This window comes from Dermacentor silvarum, chromosome 5 (assembly GCF_013339745.2).
Source record: "Dermacentor silvarum isolate Dsil-2018 chromosome 5, BIME_Dsil_1.4, whole genome shotgun sequence".
In the NCBI taxonomy this organism is placed as follows: domain Eukaryota; kingdom Metazoa; phylum Arthropoda; class Arachnida; order Ixodida; family Ixodidae; genus Dermacentor; species Dermacentor silvarum.
Genome location: NC_051158.1, coordinates 23194006 through 23206232, shown reverse-complemented (window position 1 = coordinate 23206232; position 12227 = coordinate 23194006). Strand labels below are relative to the sequence as shown.

At 45.4% G+C, this 12227-nt stretch overlaps 1 protein-coding gene across 1 annotated transcript in view; it reads right to left on the bottom strand.

The window, feature by feature from the left end:
• Nucleotides 1-11139, bottom strand: part of LOC119454005 (tectonin beta-propeller repeat-containing protein 1) — a gene marked incomplete at its 5' end in the record, with an annotated part of 77616 nt that extends 66477 nt beyond the window's left edge. The window contains 5 exons of the mRNA XM_037716023.2: nucleotides 1531-1650; nucleotides 4443-4543; nucleotides 6491-6671; nucleotides 7365-7487; nucleotides 10993-11139. Of these exons, the coding sequence (XP_037571951.2) occupies nucleotides 1531-1650; nucleotides 4443-4543; nucleotides 6491-6671; nucleotides 7365-7487; nucleotides 10993-11139 (672 nt within the window). The remainder of the gene's footprint in view (nucleotides 1-1530; nucleotides 1651-4442; nucleotides 4544-6490; nucleotides 6672-7364; nucleotides 7488-10992) is intronic.
• Between the last annotated feature and the right edge of the window lie 1088 nt (nucleotides 11140-12227).

Below are 12227 nucleotides of genomic sequence, written 5' to 3'. Positions count from 1 at the left end.
GAGTTGCAAAAATTTTGGTGGTTCTGATTATTGAAAGTTTTTTTTTGCATTACCCAAATACAAAAATAATCAATTTAGAGGTTGTTTCACTTAAAGGGACAGACAACCATTTAGAACATAAATCGAGATAGTCTTGCTGATGGAAAGACTCGTATTGACTGAAACGAGCACTGTTTTTCTCAGTAAATGAGTATTTATATTTTTAATTCTTCATATCAAGTCTCAAAAAATTACTTTTGGCGCCCTCACCTGGTAAAAGCATGACCAAAAATAGCAGGAACGCCATTATTTCCGGATGGCCCATCATGTGACTGTCTATTAGTGTGCGCAGCTGCTGGGCCTTTTTTGAAATACTGAAATGCAATACATTTCTTTCTATAATAAGCATTTCTGTAACTTACAATGGTCAGCTAAATCTTCTATTGTTATATGGTTAGAAAAACAGCAAAATGACCTCTGAGATTGGGTAGTGCAGGCTGTAGCCCGACCTTGGAGGCTACAGTGACACTGCGAGAACTAGACCCCACGGCCAAAAGAGGGCGCCACATTTCCACACGCACTAGGAATTGCAGTAGTCACAGATGTAGCAGCCTACTATTGCAGTAGTTTTCTTTTTTTTTTTCAGCAGTGGCTGAAAAGGTCAAAATGTGGATGATTGACATAAGTTGTAGTCACTCCGGTGAAAGCCGCCCATCGCCCTGCTTTCCCAGTTTGCGAGGCAAGCCATCGGCATCACTCTCACCTTTCAATGTTGCTGGTGTCGGGACCTATACATTTTAGACCAAAAAATTCTGCCTAAAAAATTTCCATGCAGTCTTCGAAAAAAAAACTGGGTCCTTAAAAATCAGTTGTCAGTTCCTTTGTGTGGCCATTCTATTTAGGCCGACTTCAGTTTACCAAGATTCTGCCGTGTTTTCCGCCATTTTGGCACAGTAAGAGTTCTCGAAACTCTCGTTTTCGTCTCCGACATTTTTTAATGCAGTCTAGGCCCTGTTTACCAAAAAAAAAAATTAACTAGGCAGCCCAAGCAGCCACCGTCGAAATTCACGACGTCATGTTGAGGTGCAGCAGGAACTTCAAGGTAGCATCGCCACCCATTTACAGTTAGACCTCATTCATATATTTAGGGAAAAAACTCAAGGAAAATGTACTAATTGGGAAAACGTACCACCCAAAATCACTAAAAAATTTGACAGACACAACTCTAGTTGACATCCATGTAATGTGAAGCATTGCCCTAATCTTTGCAGCACGAGACACCCGAGACACACATTGCTGTTCCTGTGGCTTCAGGACAACAATGGTGCTGGGAAATCGTATGTAACGGAATCGTATTGACGAGCTTCTACTGTGTTCAGTTCTTGTGTCTTTTCTGGCATTTCCAAGACTCCTCTCATGGTAAGAGAGGCTTTCTGGTACAGTCAACGACAGACACCGACAGCCCAGGCGCATAACGTGCTTCGCACCTAAAACAGCCTGACAATAAGTTCAGCCTCCCAAAAAGAGGAAGCCGAGTACATCACAGCTCACCTGGTCATTGGGACCGACACTGATCATGGCCATTGTGCCAATCATCTTCACCCAACCGGACCCCGTAACCGAGGCCCGACAGCCGAGGTCGTCGCACCGTATGCCCTTGCGAAACCAAACCTGCAAGGGAGTCACGCTGCACAGCAGCACTGGTGAAGCATGCCAATCCTCTGACACGTCTGCCAAATAAACATCTTACAGAAGAAAGTCACAACAGTAATCAGTGAGCAGCAAGCCTGCTTGGAGGCTTGACCTGCTAAAGCAATCTCACCAGATCCAACCACCAGATGTGCCACCAGATCCGCCACCAGATCCACCACCAGATCCACCAGGTGGCACATCTGGTGGATGGCACCAGGTTGCACCAGTCAGACTTGTCACAACTCCATTTGCAGTGATGCAAAACTCTCTCGAGTAAAAGGCAGTCTGCGCCGAACATTGGGCTACCATATTTACTTGTGTAAGGACTACGCCTCCACCTCGGAGTGCAAAAATAATGGGAGGCAAGAAAGTTTCCCTAAGCATCACGTGCATACCCACACGCTGGTCAATTTTTGCAAGTCGCTACTAGATGGCGCTAACTACTGTCCTGCAGACAATGGCATCATCATCATCATGTATCAACACACCATAGGTCCACTTCCCTTCAGCAGTATCAGCGGCGCAGCGGTGCATTTAGCTGCATCACCCTTTCGCACGCATTCTATTGGCGACAATAGGGAAGCACCTGACAATGTATACCGCGGGGTCACAAGCGGGCAATCACAAGAAGACCCCCCACTAGGCGCACATAGAGGGCATCACTGCACAAAGTGTGGACATGGATTATGAATGCGCGGCTTGCAGTTTCGTTTGAAACTGTTAAGAGCTTCAAGGCGACGGGAATCTCGCAAAATGTGAATGTGAGCAAGGACAACCAGCTTTGAGAGAGCGCTGATGAGGCAAGCTCGACAAAAGATGAGGGCAGCGGAAACCACAAGGACGACTGAATAAAGGCGATCCTAGTCAGCCACCAGTGGTTGCATTATTCTGCATAACCCTCCTCCAAACGCAGTTTGACGCTTCAGTGAACTGCCGTAAGCCTGCCTCGTGCAAGACCCACACCCTGTAAAAGATTTCTTATTTTTATTGTGCGTACCCTACACAAGTAAGCATAGTACTTTCCCAGACCATACTTGCCACCACTCGCGAATTCCTCACTGAAGCTTACAAATTTGGGCTTGATTTACAATTTCAGGAATGTTGAGTCAAGTTTTACGAAAAATACGGTTTGTGGAAAAGTTTCGCTAGACCGTCTCGGAACCTTCCACTGGAAGTCTTTTGATGGTGAAAGGACAAAAGCACGGTACTTGCTTTGAGTAAGTTTATATAGACAAGTTCCTAATGCAGGCAAAATCGCTAACAGCAAAGTTGCTGTGACGTTGAAAACAATCTTTTGCTTGTTAGTATTTGCTGAGCCAAGCTTATTGTTGCTTTTGTGGTGCATCTTAACTTAAATTCTCACTTAACATTTTTAAATCCTTAACTCTAACCCTGAAAAGGCATGCATTCAGGGAAAGCTTTAAAAAAAGATTGCGTACACCCAGTTGCGAACTGTATCACACAACTGAATCAATGAATTTAAGTTTCCTGTTTACCAAATAGATTCCATGCATACTTTACATTTCACATTGTTTAGAAATGAGAAAATATTCGACACACGATTGGATATTCGGAGGTCATCATCTTTAGCATATTCGTATTCAATTTTGTTAAAAAATTTCGCTATCCAAACACCCCTACCGAAAACTAAGTTAACCTTAGTTTCCGCACCTTAGTTTCCACGGCTTCCGCGGCCGAGGTCAAAAGTGCTGTGACTGGCGAACCGCCGTCCGCTAAGAAATTTATCGTTTTTTATGATCTTTCATAGATGGCAGCACATTATTTGGTGTTTGTTCTTTGCTTGATATGTTCTCCGCCAGATGGACATAGTTGTCCGCTGTTGGAGCTCTTTGTGTGGGCTTTTTTTAGCGGCGTAGGAATCGCGTTCCCATCTTGTTCAAAACATGGCATCGCAGAAAAAACATGGTTTGATGGAAGAAGAAATTCTTTAACTTGTGTTTGACAGTGACGCCGAAAGTGACATCTGTGATGATGACGATGTTCTGTTAGACGATGGGGAGTACCAAAGTGATGGAAGTAGTAGTGATGGAAGAGGAGAATGTGTGTTCAGCGGAAGCTCCGATGGATGCTTTGCCACCATCTAGAAAGAAGCGAAGGATGGAAGACTGGCGATGGGAAGAAGATGACAGTGTGGAAAAAATTGTCAAGCCCTTTTCAACGGTCAGTCAGGCATCAAGAGATCCATAGAGCTTCAAGTAGGTGCAAGTCCCAGTGCTCTTGGAGTGTTTCAACGCGCTTCTTTGAGAGGAGATTTGGAACATCATCGCATTGCACACAAGTGCCTTTGGAAGCGACAACCGAAGAAACCCGCCTGTCGCGGCTACACCAATGCAGCCTGCAAGCCACCGAGTGGGCTCATTTTCCTCGTCAGATTCTGCCAAACAAAATAAAGAATAATCCCTCAAGACTGTGCTTAGTTTGCAAGGCACACGGCAAAAAGTCCGAGAGCGGATGGGAGTGCGAAAAATGCGCAGTTGCGCTTCACATGCCTGTGTCCTTCAAAGCTTCTCACACACGAAAATCTTACTAAAAGAGTTGATGCAGTGAAGCATTGCGAACAGAATAAAGCAAAATTTGTTCTTCTCTGTGACGTTTTCTGCGGACTTTATTGCGATTTCTATACACCGCCCCATGCTGCCCGCTGGCGCGAAACTTTAGCCACGGAATACCAGGCAGGAACGGCCACGGAGAGCGCAAAAGCCAAGGGGTTGACAGCAATAAGAGTGACCATGGGAGCAGTGGCAACTGACCGTTCCGTTTCTTCCTACGGCCCACACCATGTTCTGCCCCACAGCAACTTGCAACAACTTCTCTTCAGCATCGGGTGCAGCCACTTCCGTCCATTCAGTTCCTGCAACAAACACTTTTCTTCGTGACTCTAGCACTCTTCTACGTAAAACTACTAGCGGTCTCTCTGATGAACGCTGAGCACTGATTCCAAACTCCGAATCTCAGAGAAAGAATACAGTTCATTCATTTATTTGCTCATTTATTTACTTATTTATTCACAATACCTCAAATGCCCCATATATAGAGTTTCACATGAGGGGTGGGCAAAAAGTAGACGACGTTACAGACGAAAATTTTATTTAAAAATGCATAGTGCAAGTCAGTGAAACAGTGGGTTCAAAAGTGTGGAACTGAATTGAATTTTGGGGTTTTACATGCCGAAACCACGATTTGATTATGAGGAATGCTCTCGTGGGGGACTCCAGATTATTTATGATCACCTGAGGATGCTTAACGTACCCCCAATGCACCGCAAATTTTTTTTTTAACACGAAAGTGTTTTATGCCGGGGTCCACCAAGACTTCACTGACGTATTTCCGTCACGGAAATACGTCAGCTTACAATGTACACGAACATAATACAAAGAAAGAAACCAGAAGAAAAAGTTCCACAAACATGCAAAATCTGGAAATCGAACCCACGACCTCTCGGTCCGCGACGATAGATCGCCGAGCGTTTAACCCATTGCGCCACAAACGAATTTGCAGAGAGCTACACAGACGCGCCTTATATATCTAACACTCCTCCGTGTACCCGCGCTCTTGCTCGGGGCGGTGCCGCCGCCTACGAGCAGAAAAGAGAAGTACTGCATTATGACACTAACGCGCACCGACAGTGAACGCTTCGGTGGTCTCAGCACTACGACGCCTCGATGCCAGCATTCGAAGGGACGCTGGCATCAAGAAGCACTACCAACGCCAGATGGCGTTCACCGTACTCAGCACAGCGGAGCGTGGCCTCCGCAATTAGCTCTGAAAATGTTTCTGAAGTTGATCGCGGAGGCTGCAATTACGACGCGCTGTACGCGCTGATTTGACTCGGCGACGATTCAGTCACGTGCTTTGTCTTGCGCGTTGTATTAGTGTGTCAGTTACGTGCTTCGTCTTTCGCGTTGTGCTAGCGTGTGCAGCGTAGTGCAGCTTCCATATGCACGACGGTTGCTCATGGTCATCGACGTTGGTAGTCGTGATGGAGGAGACGTGCCACCAGGCGTCAGCGTGGGTGCATCAACGCCTAAGGGCGCTTTAGCCACAAAACACCAATAGACATTATATATCAATGTGCAATAAACATTACACTACTTCTGTGAAGACACGTTTCACTTTCGTGTTCTATACCGATTCCTATATAAGAGGGATCAACCACATTTTTTTTAATTATGGGGATTTAGGTGCCAAAACCATGATCTGATTATGAGGCACGCCGTAGTGGGGTACTCCGGAATAATTTGGACCACCTGGGGTTCTTTAACATGCACCTAAATCTAAGTACACAGGTGTTTTCGCATTTCACTCCCATCGAAATGCGGCCACCTTAGCCGGGATTGTGCTTCGTAGCGCAACACCATAGCTGCTAAGCCACCGCAGCGGGTCAGCGTGGAATTCTCTGCCCATGGTGAACGCCATGGCAACTTCCCCACAGTGCTCGCCCGCCCGTGCCATGCCAACTAGCACTCGGTTTCCTCTTCCGGCACTAGCAAATGTCACAGGCTGTCGCACATCGCATTCACAGCTATCGCCCCAAACCTTAATGAGATAAGCATCTTCCCCTATCTGTTTCACAGTGCATGTGAAGTAGTGCCGTTGGAAGTGTACTGCATGCTTTTAACAAGCGACAACCCAAACGCATTATTGTTTCCTGCTGCAGGCTGCAGGAAGTAAGTGTCATGTTTCGCTCTGTTGGTACCACTTTCTGGCACTGCTAGAGAAGCATCTAGAGAAGCATTTACAGCTGCAGCATCTTGCTGAGAGCTGGTTGGAGGCGACTGAAGTTAGTTGTGAACCTCACCGATGTAACTGTAGCGTGACACACCGAGACGGACGAGTGCGTTTCCATTCCAGGCCACCGCCCAAGTCAAGCCGGTGCGACCGACGGAGACTTGGCTGACCTCAGAGTTCTCCGGAACCGGCACTGGAATCCATGACGTGCCCTCGGGGCAGAGTCGTGTGACATTCTCACGGAACAACACCTGGAAATGCAAGTACAAGGAAGTGAGCCCGGAATCACACAGAGAGCCATCAAGCTTTTTTTTTTCCTCGGTTCTGTCGGTGCTCTATGGGGCGAAAGACAGACTGACGCACATTGGTAATCAAAGGGGTGCTAAATTAAATTGACTGCTGTCACAGACTCTTTTTCTACATCAAAACCAAGACAATACAGACAGCTCCGCGTTTTCTAGATGCCTGCTGTACAAGTTGAAAACTTGGTTCCACTTCTCTCTTTCCCCCACTGCCAGTGAGTAAGTGTATTAAGTGAGAGAGTGATTAGGTGAAGTCGGTGAGTGATGGTTTAAGTGACTGGCTGGAGTGAGGGGGTGTTTAGAGTGACTGTAAGTGAGTAAGTAATTGAACGGAGTGAGTGATTGGATTGAGGGAATAGAGTGAGCAAGTAAGTAGTGATTGAGTGAACACATGTATGAGTGAAGGGCATGATTGAGTGATTGAGTGAGGGATTGAATGAGTGGAGTGGATGAGCGATAGAGTGCGTAGGTGTCAGTAACGGAATGGAGTGAGTAAATGAGTGAGTGATTGGGTGAGCATATAGGTGAGTGATGGACCGAGTGGAGTAAGCAAGCGAGTCAATCCACTGCGTTCAAATAGTTCAAAGAACTATTATGCATTCTCAGACTGCTCAGGGACTGAATGACGAAACGAGTACTCACCCTGCCAAGCACAGTGACGACCCAGACAGCAATGTGGTCAGGGTCACCACCGGGAACCTCCACGCCGCCAATGGACACATCCACCACGGGTTCCTGGACAGGATCTGAATGGATCCCTTCAATCTGCAGCGAATGCGCGTTTTGAAAGCATTTCTTTTTATCTTTAAACAATGCATTTCATATCAGCCAATTCCTCTTAAGAGGGAGCTTTACCTCAGGGCTAACTCTGATTTTCCTATAGAAGCACGTGAAATGCAGAAACGCTTTCACTAGATAACCGCTTAACAAATTTCAACGTTCAAAGTTTCTTACATTTAAGGTAGAAAGCTGTACTCTACTGATTGCAGGAAGCAGAATTTTTATTTAGAGCCTCAAATTTTTTATGAATATTGTCAAAATTGTCGAACATAGTAAAAAGAACTGTACCACAAAGTTTACCCCCCCCCCCCCCCCCCTTATTTGTAACCCTGCACCAAAAACAGATGTTGCAGTTCTGTGAACTGCATCAGTTAGAGCACCTGAAGCGCACAAATGTAACAATGTTCACCTGGGTTTTGTAAAAGTCCAACCATTGGTATATTTCAGAGCAGTGTACTATAATTCATAAATTTTTTCAACTTTCAATGTGTCAATAGATGCAATTTAGAGAATTGTGACATTGCTTTTTGTTGCCGAGTTACACAGTTGTAAACTGAATACTTTAGTTCTCTGTCTTTTGTTTTATTTTCAGGATTTTTTCTAAAACATTGATGGCCTAGATAAAAAAAGTTTGCTGCCTACAGTCATCATCATCATCAGCCTATATTTATGTCCACTGCAGGACGAAGGCCTCTCCCTGTGATCTCCAATTACCCCTGTCTTGCACTAGCTGATTCCAACTTGCGCCTGAAAATTTCCTGACTTCATCACCCCACCTAGTTTTCTGCCGTCCTCGACTGCGTTTCCCTTCTCTTGGTATCCATTCTGTAACTCTAATGGTCCACCGGTTATCCATCCTACGCATTACATGGCCTGCCCAGCTCCATTTTTTCCTCTTAATGTCAACTAGAATATCGGCTATCCCACAGTCAGTAGACCTCAACTCCTTTTCAATGCAATGAACTTCATAAAAATCAGTGCAATAGATGAAAAGCAAAAATGTTTCTGCATTCCCATGTACTTTGATAGAAGCTCCTGCAGCAAAGCTCTCGCTTAAAGGAATGCTAGTGTTACAACAAGCCTATACGATCTTGAGCCACAAGGTAAGCGACAACACAGTGACAACACAGTGACAACAAAGTGACAACAAAGTGACAACAAAGTGACAACAAAGTTACCATCTAATGGACAGTGTCCATCTCTCATGTTTGTTGACGAAAAAAAAAAAAAACACCCTGTTTAGGTGAATGCATGGACGAAGCCCAAACCACATCAAAGTTCATTACGTTAATTCTTCATCCCAGACAGCAGCCCAATCTCGTGGCATTAAATATGTACAGTCGAACCACAATATAAAAAACATAGGTATAACAAATTATCGGGTATAGCAAAATAAATTTTAAACATTGCTCGCCAATATTGCATGTAAGTAACATATGCTTGTAAAGAATATTGGATATAACAGTAGTATTTTCGTGTAAGACGCGACTTCATTATACCAAGGTTCGACTGTACTTCACAGGTTTTCTTCCTTGTCAGTGATGATGTAACAGTCTCACGCCAAACTAGAACCCCCTTTTTTTTAATTGGTGGCAACAAGACGATCATTGATATCCGGAGTCGCTTGAATCTAGAGCTGATGGGGTTTTTTTTGTGGTTTTTTTTCTTCAGTTATTGCTTCTGGTTCAAGGTCAAAAAGAAAAAAAAAAGCATGTGCCAGTAAACGTGGGTTTCCATCTAAAGCAAATAGTTGGTAAAGCAAGCACATCTGTGCTACTTTATACCGTACCATCACAGTGATACTTGACTGTAGTCACAACAACATTTGAATGTAGAATAAATTTTTTGAGGCAAGAACCAACGAACGTGTTCAGTAAAAGAAAAATAAACACAAAATGATCTCTTATCGCATCTTAGCAGAATGGCTGATTGGACTACTCAGCAATCCATAGCTGCGAGTGAAGAGCACAAAAATACAAACAGAAACAAAGATGAGATGAAGCCAGTGCCTATCTTTGTCTTCGTTTGGATTTGAAATAAACAATCCTTCATTTCGTAGAGCGCACACACAAAAAGCGAGAAGTAACAATACGGGAAACTATCTACATCGGTACATTGCTGTTCTCGAAGGCTGCCATTCAGCACTTGCTGGCACTTCCCTAAATTAAGTGCGACGACGTACATAGGTGTATTTTTACGTATTAATATGCCGACTCATTATTTAGCTTCCGAGGTGCACTGTCTGCCTCATTATCGCAAATGGGCAACAGGCCCCTTCGATGCAGCAGCTTAAACCACCGCCTCGTTCAGCTGCTAACAGGCTTCGGTACTGGCATCAGTGTTTCCGCAAGAACACTACGTGTTTTCTAAATGAACGATCATAGCCGTAAAGTGTTAGTCTATGTCTACTTTATGGAACACATGAATTGTATGCATGAAAAGAGTACGAAGAATGAGAGGCAGCATAACAACGCTCCCGTACTACGGTCTCCCGCTCCCTGTTATCAGTGTCCGGTGACTCATACCAACGTGACTCAGGGTGATGCAACAGTGCTTATACATGCACAAAATCTGCATGCTTTGCTATGTTCTAACATTATTTGAAGTCACTGATGCACGGCTTGCATTATATGTCAAGTGAACAATGAGCGGTTGCTGTACAATGCCGCTGTAAACAAATGCAATGGCTAGTGCCTTGAACTGTCAGCGATGCTCTTCCAGGGAAATTGTGAGTTCTATAAATCGACATACAAATGCGGAAAGCAGCTCTCCACAATATCTTATAGTAAGTATGTGAAACGCTTCCTTGAGAAGGGGTAAAACACACAACATAGCAAGCAGCATGTATCAAATCAGTGTTTAGGGCTACCCTTGGTCTCGACATTGCAGCGCAATGCGTTGCACTGGGCGCTGGCTCTCGTGGGGCGGATCGAATATGAACGACGATTCGTGGCAATTGAATTCATCAGAATCACAGCTGTCACTGTTTGACAGCTCTGAAGAGCTGGTGCAGCTGACATTGTCACCCGAAGATATTGTGCCAATGGTCTCGCACTATCACGAATCAGCTGAGCATCTGCTCTTTGCCGCTTTCGTTCTCCACGTTCGCGAGCCGCCGCTTACGTCCCACGAAGGGGTTCTCTCGACTGCTCGGCCAGGTTTCGGTTTCGTTTTTGCGCCTTCTAGCTTATTTAAAATTCATTTCGAATTTGTGGAGAAATTCTACTATCAGACACGTGATAGCAGAATCTCAGGAGCATAAACAGTGTCATTACCCTGGTATGGTACAAAAATCGTCAGAGTTGCCCTTTAAAGCAGCAGTCACTCTTGGTGCACATTGCTCCAATAGAAGCAGCAGAATTACCTTGCATCATTCAACTAGCAGAACACAGAACCCAAATTTCAAAGCAATCCAGTGAGTCAAAAAATGAGCAGCTGAAGGACTCTGTGAGAAAACACAACAGGATGATAGACCGGCAACAAGACTCGCCTCAGCCCAGCGGTCAGTGGCAACGTAGCGGCGATACCGAATCCACTTGCGTCGCCGGACCATCGAGTTCCAGCGCTTCTCGTGGGTGTAAGTGAACGGGAAATCCACAGAATAGGTCCAGCCCTGCAACAAGGCAAATTTAAGACAATGTCATTCTTCATGCTCTTAACACGACTGAAGAAAACTGGAGTTAAAGTTGACTTGTGATGGAACTGTATGTATATGTTTAAAATGAGGGCATTACTTGTAAAGGTGAAGTAAAAGAAATTTAGGAAAATTTTTCTTCTTTTCTTTTTCTCACAGAAATAACTTGGGGGAGGGCTAAATAGGTTAACCATTGCGACATATAGCAATAGAGCCTTTGTTTGCGAAGTTACTCACTTCCTCCCCTTGTCTAGTCCTCTGTCTTCCAATTATTTTTAATTTTTTTTTAGCACGTGTTGGTCTGCTGAAAGCCTTGCCAGAGGTGACAAGTACACTGTGAAAATGCTAGAGGAATGTGCGAAATGAAAATTAATGCTGACAAAAGGCGTGTCATTCCATTTCTCATTGTGATCATCGGCAGCCTATCTTATGGTCTTATGGTCACCATGAGACTAAGACCTCCCCAGTGATCTACTATTACCCCTGTCTTGCACCAGTTGACTACATTCTATGTTTTGCAAATTGTCCAATATCATCACACCACCTAGTTCCGTCGTTCTCTACTGCATCTCCCTTCTATTGGCATTCAGTCTGTTACCCCAATAGCCCTATGGGTATCTGTTCTACACATTAGATGGCCTGCCCAACTCTTCATCCATGTTTATACCAACTACCGTAAAATTCCGAGCAAGCGCCCCCACCCGTGCAAGAGCCCCCCCCTAAATTCACTGCCAATTTCGAATTTCCGCACCGTTCCGGGAAAGCGCCCCCCCCCCCCCCCCCCGCTTCCGCACCAACACTGGCCTGCCACATCCAGTTCACGAAAATAATGGCAAATCGCACCGATGCGCATTGGGGCACCCCGATGAGCCATTTATCGAATCATAGTCGTACCCGCGCGCCCCAGTGGGCACACGAGTGCATCCGGGCGAACTGCAGCTGGCGGTCTGTAGTTCACGGACCGCCGGCCGACGGCGAGATCTGCCTCTCGCACGGCACAGAGGAGTTCCCTGCGGCACAGCGACGTGACAATTCGGCGACAGAGGAGTGGTCGCGGCTACGCTCTGGCATCGCCGGCAGCTTCACCGCTG